The 17,576-nt window shown below is 39.9% G+C and overlaps 1 protein-coding gene across 1 annotated transcript in view; it reads right to left on the bottom strand.

Moving 5' to 3' along the window:
• Positions 1 to 566: 566 nt before the first annotated feature.
• Positions 567 to 17,576, bottom strand: part of MPHOSPH8 (M-phase phosphoprotein 8) — a gene marked incomplete at its 3' end in the record, with an annotated part of 47,518 nt that continues 30,508 nt past the window's right edge. Inside the window, exons 6-14 of the mRNA XM_084235419.1 lie at positions 13,595 to 13,720; positions 13,426 to 13,514; positions 10,557 to 10,697; positions 9,584 to 9,670; positions 6,337 to 6,491; positions 3,251 to 3,405; positions 2,042 to 2,169; positions 1,124 to 1,207; positions 567 to 608 (exon numbers count right to left, since the gene is read on the bottom strand). Coding sequence (XP_084091545.1) covers positions 567 to 608; positions 1,124 to 1,207; positions 2,042 to 2,169; positions 3,251 to 3,405; positions 6,337 to 6,491; positions 9,584 to 9,670; positions 10,557 to 10,697; positions 13,426 to 13,514; positions 13,595 to 13,720 — 1,007 coding nt within the window. The remainder of the gene's footprint in view (positions 609 to 1,123; positions 1,208 to 2,041; positions 2,170 to 3,250; positions 3,406 to 6,336; positions 6,492 to 9,583; positions 9,671 to 10,556; positions 10,698 to 13,425; positions 13,515 to 13,594; positions 13,721 to 17,576) is intronic.

The raw sequence follows: 17,576 nt of genomic DNA, 5'->3' as shown, positions 1-17,576 counted from the left end.
CCAACTCAGGAAGGGTGGGAGTTGTACATTAAAATCACATCAGAGACTCACCCCCATCCAAAGAGTTCTCCCCACAGCCCTTGAACCTACATAACCATAGTGTTCAGTGGTGGCATCAAACCCACACTTTAGTGCTTGGGCAACTTCAATGTAACATGCTTCCCTTGCAAAAGCAAATAAAAGCATTAACTGTTTTGTTTTGTTTTAAAACACAGAAATAAACACCAGGATTTATAGAAAACCTGAAGTTAGAAAAAACAAACTCTTAATTTCCTTAAATATTCTCATATGTACCATTCCACATTGTGGAAAACTGATATATGCAGTCTGGACACAACACTGAGATTTCAGAATACCGACACACATGTATATATTTCATAATATATTAGAACTACCGTGTCCCATCTTACAGATGACAATAGATAGCAGGCCTCAAACTGCAAGAGATTTACAGATGAAACTTTAAATCTGAACGTGGGAGCTGTGTTGGATTCCAAACTGTTTCAAGGAGTATTTAGCAATACATCTTAAAAAAAAAAAACTCCATCCCAATCCTTTCTGCTAGGTCATTGCAGCTGCACTCTGTATGCACCTATCAGCAACTTGACCTATCGAAAAAAGAAGAAATGCAAGTATCAGTGCCAATGCAGAGTTCCCTTTTCTTAGGAGAAGAAAAAAAACATGGCCACAATTTATTTTTCTTATTTGTCCATACACTCAAACTGTTAACCAATTTGGGTTGTTATCACCACTTTAATTTAAAAAAATCTAAGTACACATATAATTTAATTTTTAGATTGTATTAAACAACTATAATATAGACTATTATAGTCCAGCTTTACTTCACCAAGGGTGATCAGCCCAGAAAGCACATACTGTCAGCAATTAAATACCAAAGTCTAGGAGCACACAACCCAGATTGCTAGACATGCATTCATCTCATTTTTCACACTAGACTATTTCTTAACACATTGTTTGTTTTATCTAACACGTTTTAAATTTAAATTTTAAATGTACCAGGGCGCACTTCTCACCAGGACACAATTCTTTCAATATTTTTCTAGTGATAAATTAATAATCTGGAGTAACAGTTTGAGTAATGCTATGAGGAAAGTATTTTCACCTTAGCAGAGGGTGCCTCTGTCAACCTTATAAAGAGTTTATTGATGCCTGCAGTAGGGCTGAACGAGTACACAAAATGACTGTCCTAGAATGGAAAGAAACCAAAAGAGGTAAAGTTGGTATTTCTTCAGACATACCACATCCAGAAACAAACTTCACATCCAGAAACAAACAGCTATATTCAAGAGACAAGAAACCTTTAAAATTCCAATATGTAAAAGAGAAATCTGTCTTTGTATTTGAATTAAATAAGGCTATATGCTGTGATTTATTCTTGATTTTATGAAAAAGATACAAATGACACAAAAGCATATAAAATTTGTATATTAAAACATTATCCTGACAAATCTTTAGGATTACAATGTGTGTGTGTTTGTGTATAGAGAGAAGATTAAAAATGTTCATAACCAGTTAATTTTGCTTAATCTAGCCATAGGAAAAAATTATAAATTTGTTAAAATGTCACACAGTCTTCAAGAACATTTTTAATGATTAAAAAAATTAATATAGCCAATAATAAATTAGCTATTATTTATACTTTCTACACTTGATCTTATCTGAAAGGCCGAGAAGTGATGTATTTATACTTTCTGAATTTACTTTAAGTGAATATTTATAATTACAATGGCAGAAAACAGAAACAATATTTCAAATTAGTATGTGTCTTTCACCACATAGTTTATATTCAAAATGTTACTGCTAAGACATTGCAATAAGACAAATCTAAGGCACAGAAACAAATCACGAAGATTTTATTGAAAAAATTCTTGGTAATTTTATTTTGTAATTATGATCTGATTTCCAAAACTAGTTTACTGAATAATAATGAATATACTTTATTAAAGCAGCAATTCAAAAGTCAAACGTGCTTTTGACTAGAAGAATGTACTTTTCAATAATGAATTACAGAAAATCTTACCAGAAAAACAGGAAGTTGGAATTTATCATTTAAAACTACGGCTTGTACACTACACGGTCCACAGAGTCTAGCAATAACTTCTTTACCCAAAAAGTTTGCATGAAAAATAAACAGCAGGATCCCAGAGCCTGAATAAAGGAGATGTAAATATGGATTTCAATACTGATATTAACAGAGTCAATCTGCAGAACGCTAAGGGAGAGCACTGTACAAGTGAAGTGCCCAGAGCAAGCCTGGGTGCTGTGCTCAGCACTCTGCAGGTGCCCACCAAACATCAGAAGTTGTTGGTGTTACCTACATTTTTCAAACCAGAGAACAATTTTGTTTCTGCTTTTGTGTACCTGCTTATACTGATACTCCAATATCAAGTCTTTAATTGGCAGGACCATATTTTTAAAATAAATTTTACATTTTAAATACATGTGTTTTTTAAAAGTGTTTTTTTTTTTTTTTTAAAGATCGATTATTTATTTTATACAAGAACCGGGGTACAGACCAGATGCGCAGGAGGGTGAGAGGATTCACCAGAGACAGAGTGGGGAACAGAACAGGCAGACTGATGAAATACACTGCTGAGGAGAGCAGCAGGTGAGACAGAAGAGGTCTGCTGTGCCATGTGGGACCCTTGCTGGCCCACCGGGATCGAACTGGCACTGCAGAGGCTGCAGACAGCTTCACAGTGCGGCACTCAACCACCTGCACCACCAGGGGAAGCCCTTAAATACATCTTCTTTTAAAAAATGGGTGGGGGTCCAACAAAAAAGAGCCAGAGCCCAGTTTCCCACTTTCAGGCAGACAGTGCCGTTTCCGTTTCTAGAGAAAGACACAGTCCTGGTCTTGCCTGGAAATTAGCTGTTCAGTGAAATCTGGGAAAAAAGAGCTGTTTCCATCTCTTGCTGTAACAATTTACTATGGAACAAGACATTTTTTATTTTTATTTAATAAGTTGATTTTAATAAAAATCAGTACAATTATTAAGACCCAACTTAAGAAGCAAGTGCTAACACAGTTCTGCGAACCTTCTGAGCCACTTGTGATTGTGGTTATGAGATGAGTCTCTTTTTCCTGCCAAGGTAGCTTTGCTGCTAGTTATTTTACATAATTACTACATGTGACAGAATTTTCCTAATGTTTTGTTCAAAGAAAGAGAATGGTTTAACAATCAGTAAATATTAAGTGTCACATTTCAAACTGAAAAAATACACTTACCATCTGGTATGTTCTGTGGGGGTTTGTAATTGAAATCTGTTGAAAAATCTGGCCCCTCACAAAGACGATGACATGCTATTGGAAAAACTGGTTCTAGTAGAGCAAGACGTGCTTCAAAGTAATCCCTTATTGTTTCTTCTGCCACTCTTGAAAGTCTAAAACAAAACAGAGTAATAATTATTAATATTATGTAGAAAAGATTCATGAGTCATAAAATTATTCAACTGTTGAATACCAGCAAGGCCTTCCCAGGTCAACTTCCTCCAGCCACACCGATCTAATTTTTAACATTCCACATCTGACATGCCATATATGTCTATTTACTATCTCTCTATGTGTGGTAATTTACAATCCAAGAAGCAAGTCTTTCTCTCTGGTACTATTTCCATCTCCTTATCCTTCAACAGTGCCTAGCACAGAGATGATGTTTGATATATACATATATTTGTGTTATGATGGAAATGAATCAAAAATGAGAATTCTATTAAAATACAAATTCAAGAATTATCATACATACAAGTCATGTGCTTAGTTTGGAAAACAGTCAAAAAAAAGGACTACTGTTAATTCAGAACATATTTTTAAACCATCTTGCTAGGAGCTAGAAGGAAACAAACTCATCTGAATGCCTGTGACATTTTGGTTCTAACTCTAAAAGGTCAACATCCCAGGAACCCCTCAATCTCACACTAACCTGGAAGTCTGGTCACCTTACTTGGTGTTTATAATTATTACCCTATGTGAAGAGACTGAGAGAAGCTGGCTTCCCAGGACTCCTTGAAGCCATGAACATTAGTCATGAACCCTAGCAAGAGTTAATTGTGGCGGCTTCTGGTGGTCGTTATCTCTTGGCAGGCATTCGGCTTCTCTGCATCTTAGGGAGTTTGCTGTTCTCCCCCTGCGCGCATGGTTCCTTGCCCACGCCGGACCTCAGGGACCATGGCAACAGCCATTAGCCCTGAGGGTCACTGCAGGGGGGGGTGCAGCAGTTAATGTCTGGGTGAGGCTTCCAGCAAAGGCTGGCACAGTGGGCAGAATAATCAGGCACATGCACCTTGTCTGGCCTTTGCCTTTTTCATCTTATGCCCAAAATTTACCTGTTTAGAATACAGATCTTATACCTGGAATTGGACTAAACCACCTTGCAGGTTGAAGACCCAAGTTATAACCTAAGTATGTGGACGAGGAAGAGAGGTTCTTTCTACTCAAGACTGCCTATCCTGGACTCCTTGTTAGAAATAGTAACACCCGGGCCTCCCTGGTGGTGCAGGGTATTAGGCACAGCACTATGAAGCTATTGCAGCCTCTGCAGCACAAGTTCAATCCCCGGCCCACCAGGGAGGTGACCCATATGGCACAGCAGACCTCTCCTGACTCGCCCGTTGCTCCCCCCAGCTGTGTTTTCAGTCAGTCTGCCTGTTCTGCTCCCTGCTCTGTCTCTGGTGAATCCTCTCACCCTCCACACCTCTGGCCTGTTCCCCAGTTCTTGTATGCATAAAAAAATAAATCTTAAAAAAAAAAAAATAACCCCCTATTTGTGTTAGCTACTGTTAGGAAATTTCTCTTATGTATTGCCAAAAGAACTTTTAGTCATAAAATGCTACTGAATTACCTTAAAAAAAAAAAAAGAAAAGATTTATTTATTTATATATACAAGAACTGGGGTATACGCCAGAGGTGTGAGGAGTGAGAAGATTCACTAGAGACAGAGTAGGGAGCAAAACAGGCAAGACAGGAGAGGTCTGCTGCGCCATGTGTGTGAGCGCCCTGGCCAGTCAGGGATCAAAGTCATGCTGCAGTGGCTGGCAGTAGCTTGATAGCACTGTGTCTTTAACCCCTGCACCGCCAGGGAGGCCCTAAATTACTTTTGTTAATCATGAACTTGCAATAAAATGAAATGATTTAGAATTAGATGAAAAAGAATGAGCCTGAATGATTGGAGAAAGGGTGTTACATTCAGACAACAGAATATTATTTAGTGCTAAAAAGAAATGGGCAACAAAGCCATGAAAAGGCATAAGGGAACCTTAAATGCATATTACAAAATAAAACAGTCTGAAAAAAGTAAATATTCTACAACTATATGAGTTTGAAGTGTGTAGGTACAATAAACAATAGATTTTTTCCTCTCCTTGGATTCTGTATACACAAATTCAAACTGCGACTGTCAGCTGGCTGAATCTGAGATGGGGAAACTTTTGCAGATGTGGATACAGAGGGATTTTAACATTTTCACATTTGGTAAGGTGGCAGGCGTGGAGTGTCCTGAAGCCAGTCCTCCATGAACACCAAGGAATGACCATTAGTTAAGTTTTAAAGGAGTCAAGAGTTATATGCAGATTTTCTAATGGGGCGGTGGAAGGAAGTTGGCATCCCTAACCCCACACTGTTTCAAAGATCAATTGTACTATATGGTTTCAAATACAACGACATTCTGGAAAAGGGAAAACTATGGAGACAGTAGAAAGATGAGTGGTTGCCAGTATGACTAGTTGGAGGGCAGATTTGTAGGGCAGTTGAAAACACTGCATAATACTACAATGATGGATACATGCCATGACACATTTGCAAAATCCCTAAATATACAACAACAAGAGAGAACCCTAGTAAAAACTATGGACTTTGGATAAATATTTGTCAGCATAGGTTCATCAATAACAAAAGCATCACTCTGGTGAGGGATAATGATTCTGGGGGAAAGACTATGCTTGTGTAAAGACTGGAAATACATGGGAAATCTTTATGTCTTCTGCCCAATTTCACTGTGAACCTAAACCTGCTCTAAAAAGTAATGTCTATTAAAAAAAAGTACTAAAGTTTAAATGGTTGAAGAAAAATTTTATAAGCCAAAATAAGAACTATAAGATCTGACTGAGTTAAGTTTAAAATATTCTAAGACCTCAATAATTTGCTGAAAATTAATTCATATGCTACTTACTAAATTCATGAGAACAGAAACCCATTAGGACTTCTACTTGATCATTTTTTGAGCAGTTAGGCACACACCATTCCAATGATTAGATGTTCAAATAAAGATATAGATTAGACTTTGTAACTTAACATTTGTACAGTCACTTCATACTTACGTTTCTAAATGACTCTTTAGCAAGTCATACACCAACACATTGTTGCACTGTTTTGCAAAATGCAGTGCGCTATTTTGGTGCTTTGACAAAATATTGCAGTCAGCTCCACATTCAATTACTAGTCGTACAATGTCCGAATTTCCCCTTTTACAGGCCTAGGTCAGGAAAAAACAATCATTTATTAAATATAAAATAAGATAAATACTAACTAGTGTTTGTCTTTTTCTCTGCACTTGGGAGCCTGGGAGTTCATGTAGAAGTGGGGATAAAGCCTGTCACCCCAGGTGTGAGACTGTGAGGCATGCCAGGTAATGGGATGCAGTGTGTACCACTTTTCAGTGAACAGTACAGCATCTGTCTACACTAAATTAATTTCTTCTCTGACTGAACCTTCAGGAGAGAGCAATGGTAAAAGACACCTCTTTCCCAAGACAAGAAACACTAGATCTTTCTAAGTTCTCTTATGTTCCACTCTTTTGAGCCACATGCTCTGAGTTTCATAGCAGAGGCCCACAGATGATAAAGGGGGTCTTATCTCTTGAAGAGGTTGATACTGGGAATCTCTGAAGTAACTCTTAGCATCATAAAATAATTTCAAACTTTTCCTTTAAAGGAGGCTAAAAACATGAAAATATGAATTCAGCAAAAATCTAAGATGGAGCTGTGACATAGCACCTCTTAGCATAACCCAGCGGTTCTTGTCAGGAGCAATTTTGCTCCCCAAGGGAATTTTAGGCAACCTTTGGAGACACTTTCTGGTTGTCATTTTCACTACCAACAGCAAAAAGATGTTTTTCCCACACTCATAGTCACTAATGGCTATTGTGTAGAGTATCTCTGAGATGAAAATGTTTGTATCTTGTTTCAATTTCTGAAAATCTTTCCCCATGTATATCTCTTTGAATCCCAACATCTGGAAAAACTGATTCAATAACCTAAATATACTAAAATCTTAAAGGAATTACAACATTGCTTTATGTGAACAAACACCTAAATAAATGAAACTAATGGTAAAAGCACACGCTATAATTTGGACACTAGTTAAATGTGTGCTCAGCTCCTCTCTGGGTAGAAGCAACAAAGTTCATTCCCTCAGGCACTGGCATCCCCTCAGTAAGGGCTCTTGAAATGCCTGTAGCTAAGCATCTACCTACCTCTTCACCCCTGCAGGCTCACACTGGCTTCAAACCTAGCACTAAAGTCTTTTGGACCAGGGCGCCATCTCTCTCAGGCACAAACTCCCAGGGGCAACTTTCCAGCCCACTGTTGGTCTATGCCCAGTGACGCTCCAGCCATATGCTCCCTGAAGAGCTCCTCCACCAGCTCTCAGGTTAGTCTTCTCTCCTGCTCTCCCTCTGGCTTCCCCTGGTCTTTCTTATGCAGCTTCCTCCATCTCTAGCCTTTTCCTCTTTTCCAAGCTTCAGTGGCTGACTCTTTCAAAGCCATGGCTAGAACCACTGTCGCCCACACGAGTGACCCCCCCCCAACCCCAACCAATCTGAATCTGCAGCTCATGCCTCCCTCCTAAGTAGAAGGCACACATTCTGGCTCAGATCCATCTCCCACTCTCTGCTGCTGCCCCTGTTCCCCAACTTATGAATTGGGACTCCCAAGCATCACCTTCAATTACCAAGTGTGAGCTCTACTGCCTGAAAAAAAACAGTCAAACCACTTCCATCTCACAGGAACTTCTATTATTTCACTTAACCTTAAAAACCTGTCTGCAAGTCTGCAATCTGCCTGTCTTTTTTTTTAAAAGATTTATTTATTTATTTATTTATTTATACAAGCACTGGGTAGTCAGAAGCGCGGGAGGGTGAGAGAATTCACCAGAGCGGGGAACGGAACAGGCAGACTGACAAAGTACACTGCTGAGGGGAGCAGCGCGCGCGGCAGGAGTGTAGACGCACACCATGTGGGGCCCTCGCCTGCAGTCAGGGATTGAACCGGCTCTGCAGAGGCTGCCAGCAGCTTCGCAGGTCAGCACTCAACCGCTGTGCCACCAAGGAGGCCCGATCTGCCTGTCTTTAACTAACCTATTCCCCTACTGCACAAAGGGACATTAAAACAAACAACAAAAACAAACCTTTATTCTGATGATAACTTTCTCCAACTTAATAAGACCTTTTAATGCCTCCTAACTACTCTCAGGGTAAATTCCTAATTCTCAGCACAGGCGTGGAAAGTGTGTATGTTCACCGCCCCCACCCCATCCCCACCATCTATGCTTCAAACTCTCTACGTATATGCCATTTGGGAAGCACCTGGTGACCTTTAAGCTCTGAGGTGCCACCTCTGCTCTAAACTTAGGGCAATCATAGAAACACACAGAGGAATATTAAAATTCAAGAGACCACAACAAAATGAACATTTCCGTAATCCAAAAATGACAGAGTAATACAAAGCAGTAAGCAAGGTTTAAACCTGAAGTATGGAAGAAGGTTAAAGGGGCTGGCGACTCAGGCCTTCAGAATAACAGACTCAAGCTGACTGAGGGCCAGCCCCAGGGGCTGCAACTGTGTTCCCTTCCTGACTCAAGAAAAAAGGTTAAATAGATGTTACAGACAAATCCTACCTGGGTCAACAGTTTACCTAAAGCTGCATGTGGTAAGAAACAGGAAGAATGTGTCCCGGATGGGAACTAAACCAAGCCACCTGCATTCAAGGAGTTAGCACCTACTGTGTCTTGACAGCATCTAATAAGCAGGAACCTGAAACTACCACGGGTACGTGCTGGCCTGGGGTAGGCCCCAACAGAGGTGAAAATCAAAACTGCTACACAGGAAAGGGCATGTGAATGCGGCTTTAACAAATTTCCACTCAAAATATACCTGCAAGCTAAAGTTCCAAACACACATGATTAAATTGGAGGTGGAGGCAATGGTTCACCAATGTAAAATAATATAACAATATAAAATAATAATGAAAGCACAGGTTTCTGACATCTCTTACCAGTTCCTACTGATATGTCTCCCCACCTGCTAACTTACATGTTGTTCTCAGGACACAGCTTAGCCTCCCATCCCATCCATCCTCAAGCTTGGCTCCGAGTCAACTTCCATGTGATCCTACAGGTTTTAATTGGTTCTTTGTTGACTGATTTCTCCTACTCATCTGTGACCTCAGGTCCAGAGACTGCCTTGTCCCTGTAATGTTCCAACCCCAGGAGACTGCTAGGCAGGTAGAGTTCCAACATGAATATCTATTGAGAGACCGAGGTAATGAGGGGGTCCATGGAGGTATTTACCTTCATCAGAGCTGTCTCACCATTGCTCTGCTGGACATTTACGAAAGCTCCGGCTTCCAAAAGAATAGCCACTGTAGTTAAAAAGTTCTATTACAGAAAAAAACAAAGCATATTTAATTCCCCAAGGTCCTTTAGATACTTTTAGATGTTTTGAAATTTTGAGCCATCAGGAAAACTATTCAGATTCTATCCCAAGTAGGTTGCTGAACCCTACAGTGCAAGGTGCCCAAAGTCTAGGGTTGCTGGAAGGCCCCACAGCCCAACACCCACTATAGTCATACCCTGTTTTGCCAGCAGCTTCAATCTGACACTTAACCACTGTTTTCCTTTTTTAAAGAAGATTTATTTTTATTTATGCATACAAGAACTGGGGTGTAGGCCAGAAGTGCAGGGGTGAGAGGATTCACCAGAGACAAAGCAGGGAACAGAACAGGCAGACTGAAGAAATACACTGCTGAGGGGCACAGCAGGCAAGACAGGAGAGGTCTGCAGCACCATATGGGTTAGCTCCCTGGCTGGGAATTGAACTCATGCTGCAGTGGCTGGCGATAGCTTGATAGTGCTGATTTTAACCCCGTGCACCCCCAAGGAGGCCCCTAACCACTGTTTTCAACACCAGGACCTCTATAATTCTTTCAAAAGATAATATATGGGACTATTTTAATTAAATTACTACCCAAAAGAAACACTTCATCTCAATTTAAAAGATTTTTAAATCCCCTACAATTGAAATCAGCACCTTAATTAGAGGTCCTTTTTTAATAAAAATCACTTTCAAATAGATACATCATATTTTGACAATTCAATTACAAAGTACTCCTACTGAATCCATTCATGAAAAGTCCCAGGTGAAATGAAACATGAAATCATGAATTATGAGACTGTGTCACAATATTTTATTATAGAAATATTCTTAGCCCATGGGCAGGAATTCACATGAGACTATGAAACCAAAGCACTCTGAGTCACCAACCTTCTCAGCTGCATGAATCAGGGCCGTGGTCCCATTCTTCTGCCTCCTGTTGACCTTTGCGCCTTTCCTGAGCAGGAGCCTGAGCAGATCATCCTGGCCTCCCGCTGCAGCAAGCATCACCAGAGTCATCCCACTGGAGTCCTTCAATGGATGTAAGAAAAAACATGCCAATGTTTAATCAGAAAAATCAAGAATTGTTCCCACCTAGGAAATCTCAATGTGTGATCACTGAAGTGCACTGAAAGAAGTATTCACTCAGGTCTTTAACTAAAATATCCTATTGTACAAGCAGAAACAAAAAACCTTTCAATTGTTTTCCCACATATTGTTACCAACCTTCACATATTTAGTTTGATAGACTCATCAATACTTTTTGTATGATATAAAATGAACAGAGAATCTTGATGCTATATATTTGACAAAGATGCTTATTTACCTATCTCTCAAATGATTTATTTCACATGTAAGTCTCTGTTGGTTCTGGAAAAAAGAGCTAAAACTCACACATATATTGTATTCGATTAGCCTGAAGATATATATGAGTCCATTCTATCAATGACAAAATAAAATAAATGCTGTTTAGATTAAATATAGGTCTATATAAATGTAACTACTGAGGAGCAAGAGTTTGGGGGGTCTTAAGCAAAAGACCATTCAGAAGCAGAAAACAGGACATTAATATGATTAGTTTCAAACAGAATCTGAAAAAACTAAGAAGTTAAAAGTGTGACTAGAGATAAAATGACCTAAAGTTGGGCCTCCCTGGAGGTGCAAGGGGTTAAGACGCAACCTATGAAGCTGTCCGCAGCCACTGCAGCACGAATTTAATCCCCGGCCAGGGAGCTACCCACATGGCACAGCAAACCTCTCCTGACTCACCCGCTGCTCCCCTCAGCAGTGTATCTGAGTCGGTCTGCCTGTTCTGTTCCCCACTCTGTCACTGGTGAATCCTCTTACCCTCCCACACCTCTGGCCTGTACCCCAGTTCTTATATGTATAAATAAACAAATCTTTAAAAAAAAAGACCTAACGTTGACAAATATAAAAAATTATTGGCTAAAATATTTTCAATTGCTAGTTGAAACATAAGGAATAAGATTAACAATAAAATAAGTTTAATTTGAGGGGCCTCCCTGGTGGCGCAGGAGGATGAGCGCCGGACTGTAAATCTGTTCGTAGCCTCTGCAGCACGGGTTCTGTCTCTGGTGAATCCTCTTACCCTCCCACGCATCTGGCCTGTACCCCGATTCTTATATAAATAAATCTTTAAAAAAAAAAAAAGAGAAAAAGAGTGAGTTTAATTTGAAAGAGTTAATCTGAGGATAATATGAAAGTAAACAGTCTCAGGGAACACAGAGTGAAAATTGGTCTGGCAGAGTTCTCTACTCAAGACAATCTACGAAGACTGAAATAAAATGGTATAAAATCACTTCTCATCTGTACAGTGTCTTATTACTACTACAAAACACATTAAACAAAAATAACTTTTTCTACTTTAGAAAGTTTCCTACAGTTATGATGCTTTAGTGATAAAGATCAAGGTACCTAAGAAGCATCTGATAAAATCCACGCTCCATCTCTGACAAAAATATAAGTTGTCAAAAAATAGAAAGATAAAGGCTATCTGAAAGAAACCAACAGTTGGACAAATGTGATCTTCACCCTGAGACCTGAATGGGAACATTTCCGTCCAAATCAGGAATGGCACAGGGTCACTCTTACCATCACCGTTACTCACGTGTCACCAATTTCACAAGACCAGAAAAAGAAATGTAATTGGAAAAAAGGAAACAAGTAGTTATATATTGGCAGATGATCAAAATCTCTACCCAGAAAACCCAAAGCCAAAAACTTAAAAAGTATCAAAGTAAGAGATGTCATAGTGACTGGAGTTCACACACACACACACACACACACACACACACAGCCCATAGAGAAAGCAACAGTGTTATCCTATACATGCAGTAAGTAGACAGAAATCAGAATGTGCATTTTGTTATGTGTGGCAGAAGATCCTAATGAGCATAGTAAGATAAGAAATTACAAAATATGTAAGAGTACATAAAAAAATATGCCAGACCTATTTGAAGAAAAAAAAAAAATCCATGAATTTTGCTTAAGGGAATAAATGAAGAGCTGATGAATATAGTTACATTCCAGATGGCTCTAGGAATATAGTTCTAGAATATAGGAGTTCTAGGAATAAAGTTCTAGTTCTCAGCCAGATTAATATATTTCATGCAAAAAAAAAATTTCATGCAATTTTAATCAAATCCCAATAATTTTTAGAAGTTACTCCCACAGAATTAAAAATCCCAAACTAAAGCAAGAAAACTAAAGAAGGAAATATAGTCTTTTCTAAGGCAAGACACCAAAGAACCACAAAGGAAAAAATTCACAGATCAGACTACTCCCAAAATAAAAATCCTCTAAAGCAATTTATTGACTCAGAAAACAAAATCTAAAAACTAAGAAAGGTTAATTAATATGCTTGTATATAAAATCCCTTTAAATATAAATCAGCATTAAAAAAACCTCCAGCAATGAACAGAAGAACAGGTAATTGCTTTAAATAGCAACTATCAAGGAAACACAAACAGTGACAAGATAGTCACTTTACATCCCTCAATGCCACAGCGGTCACAGCAGACAAAGCCAGATAGATCCTGACTGAACCAAATGCTCATTTTGGGGGGTTAGAAGTACAGGGGCTACAATTTTCTACATTATACATTTCTGCTATGTTTGAATTTTATAAAATCATCAATATATGTTACTTTCAGAACTGAAGAAAAATTTAATTCCTTTAAAAGAGCTAAGAGAGCTACTTTCCATTTTTCTTTCATGAGAGTTTTCAAAGAAAAATTACCTCTTGATCCAGGTTATAGTCTTCATTTGAATTAAGTGCAACTTTCACAGTAATATAATCCCCATTTTTCACAGCATCCCTTAGTAAATCTAAAATTTAAGAAGAGATAAATTTGGTTTTAAATATCCAGATTCATGAGAAGGATCCCCACAGTTCCAAAACTACTTACTACTTGGAATTGCATCTGCTGGAGTAAAATTTTCATCTTCACCATCAAGATGCTTTTGAAAATCTTCCAATTTCATCCATTCCAGCTGCAAGTCCATGCCCAAACTCAAAATCTGTTGCTTGCCATCTGAAACAAAGAAGAGTCTTAGGGTACATTTGTCTTTAAACAAAGAAAAAAGCAGTTTTATTAATCAAATCTTTGCATATATTTTTAACATGTGCCACATTAACTATTTAATTAATTTTGAGATTCCCTGGGAAGTGATAGAAACTACCCACATTTACATGTCATGGTAACCTACTGACTGTGAAGTGTTGAAATATGAAGGTTAAATATAAGATTGGGCCTCCCTAGTGGTGCAAGGGGTTAAGACACAACCTATGGGGCTCCCTGGTGGCGCAGGCGATTGAACCCCACACTGTGAGGCTGTCCACAGCCTCTGCAGCGCGGTTCAATCCCGGCCGGCCGGCCGGCCGGCCGGCAAGAATCCCACGTGGTGCAGAAGACCTCTCCTGTCTTGCCCGCTGCTCCCCTCAGCAGTGTATTTCTTCAGTCTGCCTGTTCTGTTCCCTCTCTGTCTCCGGTGAATTCTCTCACCCTCCCACGCATCTGGCCTGCACCTCGATTCTTGTATAAAAAATAAAAAAATCTTCAAAAAAACCCCAAAAACCCCCACGCAACCTATGAAGCAATCCGCAGCCACTGCAGCACAAGTTCGATTCCCTGCCAGGGAGCTACCCACATAGCACAGCAGACCTCTCCTGATTTGCCTGCTGCTCCCCTCAGTAGTGTATTTCAGTCGATCTGCCTGTTCTGTTCTCCACTCTGTCTCTGGTGAATCCTCTCACCCACCCCACAATTCTGGCATATACCCCAGTTCTTGTATATATAAATCCTTAAGGAAAAAAAAATAAATATAAGGGTAAGTTAAAGGAAGAGAAAAATCATAGGAATTCAGCCAAGAAAAGCTCTCAATATTTCTCTTTGGTCATTCTTGGATATGCATGGCCTCCAATCAATTATGCAAGCAATATCACTTTAAATGTGAAAAACAGACCTGTATATAAGTAAGTTACTGCCAAAAAATCATTCCAGACTGAGCCCAAGATTTTCCTGCAAACACTCTGTTGTGTACCTCTGCCAGACCCCCCACAGCACCCTGGGCTCCTTACTACCTATCCTATGGACAGTCAGTGTTAGTGGGATTTTCACTGGGTAACAAATTCTTTGTCTCTAAACCAACTCCTCTGAGGCCACCTGAGTGGTGGGAGAGGGAAGAATGCATCATTACAAACAGGTGGAGGGGGAAGTCCAGGCCCCCTAAATGATCTTCAGTGATAGTGCAGGGGTAGGGGTTGAAGTCTTTGCTGTACAAAGCTAGAGTGTTTTTTGTTTTTTTTTTTAAAATCTATATCTATAGGGCCTCCCCGGTGGCACAGCGGTTGAGCGCTGGGTTGTGAAGCTGCCTGCAGCCTCTGCAGTGCCGGTTCGATCCCCGGCTGCTCCCCGGCCATCGGAGGAGGATCCCGCATGGCGCGCAGACCTCTCCTGCCGCCCGCTGCTCCCCTCAGCAGTGTACTTCGGTTCTTCTGCCTGCTCTGCTCCCCGCTCTGGCTCTGGTGAATTCTCTCACCCTCCCGTGCTTCTGACTGTACCCGGTGCTTGTATGTATGTATGTATAAATAAATAAAGATGGAATTTCAAAATACTTTAAAAAAAAATAAAAAAATAAAATAAAATGTTACATTATAAAAAAAATCTATATCTATATATATAGACACACACCCAAAATCAACAATTGTATACCTTAAACTTATACAATGTATCATGTCAATTGTATCTCACTAAAATTGGAAAAGAGTAATTTTCTACATGGAAGTATACATTTTTTTTCTCTATTAGTTGCAATATCTCTAAAGTTTTTGGAATTCTCTCTTACATCCTTGAACAGGCCATTTGCCAGATAATACTCTTTACTGCCAAATCCTTATTCCTAGAAAATAATGCACTTCCTTCTTTGAAAATTTCAAAAGTTCCAAAAACCTACAAAACCAGCCATGTCTTTACTTGTGTTAACAAGTGAGGAACTATAGAAATTATCTTTCTACTAACCTATTTTTTTTTTAAGATTAATTTTTATTTATTTATTTATTTATACAAGCACTGGGTACAGTCAGAAGCGTGGGAGGGTGAGAGAATTCACCAGAGCCAGAGCAGGGAGCAGAACAGGCAGACTAAGTACACTGCTAAGGGGAGCAGCGGGCGGCAGGAGAGGTCTGCGCGCCATGTGGGACCCTCCTCCGGTGGCCGGGGAGCAGCCGGGGATCGAACTGGCGCCGCAGAGGCCGCGGGCAGCCTCGCAACCCAGCGCTCAACCGCTGCGCCAGCGGGGAGGCCCTCTACTAACCTATTTTTACTGAGGTAATATTGGGGTGCCCCCATCAAGTGTCACCTCCCACCAACTCACCCATATTTACTACCACAGACCACTGTGATTCCTTCTTTCTTTGTCCTTTTCCCTCTAGCCCCATGTCTATTCCAAGAAATTATCCATGTTTTGTTAAGTTCAGCAGATAAAGCTTATCTTTATTTATTAATTTAGTTTCTCTATATCAGAGGGGTGGGGCAGACAGGAGGAATCTAACATTGTATGTTGAGCTGGACTTGGGGTTAGCATCTTAAATCTCCCTCACTCCAGCCGGGGTGCATTTTAGCATGCTAATGAGACCTTGGTCACTCTAGGTCAGAGTCTCCACCATCTGCACATATGAGTCCTTCTGCCAGCTCCCCCGGCCTCCCAGATATTGTGAAACAATCATGTCAGAATATGTCTAAGTTTGGTGCCTTTGCTCAGGTTGATGGGACAGATTGTTTAATCACGTTAGGCAGTGTGGCCTACCAGCTTGTGATTTGGCCCACCTGTTTAACAGAATGTTGAGCAAATCCACCCTGCCAGCTCAAAATTTAATTCACCTACACTATCTCAATTATCTATAAATGCCATGAGAATTTAAGTTGAGTTTGATTAGAATAGTGACACTACAGGCCAATTTGAAGAAAATGACAGATTTTTAAATTGCTTGCTATTAATGAAATGGCATATATAAATCTTAATGTTTCAAGCAATTTTTATAATTTTCTCCACATAGGCATTATAATATTCTTTTTTTTTAAAGATTTATTTATTCATGCATACAAGAACTGGGGTACAGGCCAGAGGTGTGCGGGAGCAGTGAGAGGATTCACCAGAGACAGAGTGGGGAGCAGAACAGGCAGATCCACTGAAATACACTGCTGAGCGTAGCAGTGGGCAAGTCAAGAGAGGTCGGCTGCACCATGTGGGTAGCTCCCTGGCTGGGGATCGAACTTGTGCTGCAATGGCTGTGGACAGCTTCATAGGTTGTGTCTTAACCTCTTGCGCCACCAGGGAGGCCCCAATATTCTTTTGTTTTTTAAAGATTTTTTTTTAATTTATTTATGCATACAAGAGCTGGGGTGTAGGCTAGAGGTGTGAGGAGTGAGAGGATTCACCGGAGACAGAATGGGGAGCAGAGCAGGTGGATCTACTGAAATACACTGCTGAGGGGAGCAGTGGGTGAGACAGGAGAGGTCTGCTGCTCCCTGGCCGGGGATCAAACTCAAACTGCAGTGGCTGGTGGCGGTAGCTTGACAGCGCTTGATAATGCTGAGACTTTAACTCCTGTGTCACCAGGCAGACCCATAATATTCTTTTATGAACAGTATTCTTAGCAATCCTTTAAATGTACTGCTACTGAAAATTATCTTTTAAAATTATATCAACTGTGTAGAAATGTACATTGCATAGAAATACAAATACACAGAAAGGTAGTAAAGTCATATACCCAGTCACCTTACTACCCTAATATTTCTAAATTAGAAATATTACCCAATAATGGACAGTTTTCCCAAAGGCTGTCTTTCATTTTTTCAGTGTCTTACAGTGTAGCTAAACCTTAGTATA

Source organism: Talpa europaea (genome assembly GCF_964194135.1).
Source record: "Talpa europaea genome assembly, chromosome: 6".
NCBI lineage: Eukaryota > Metazoa > Chordata > Mammalia > Eulipotyphla > Talpidae > Talpa > Talpa europaea.
Note: the sequence above shows the minus strand (reverse complement) of the source record. Positions and strands in the feature narration are given on the sequence as shown.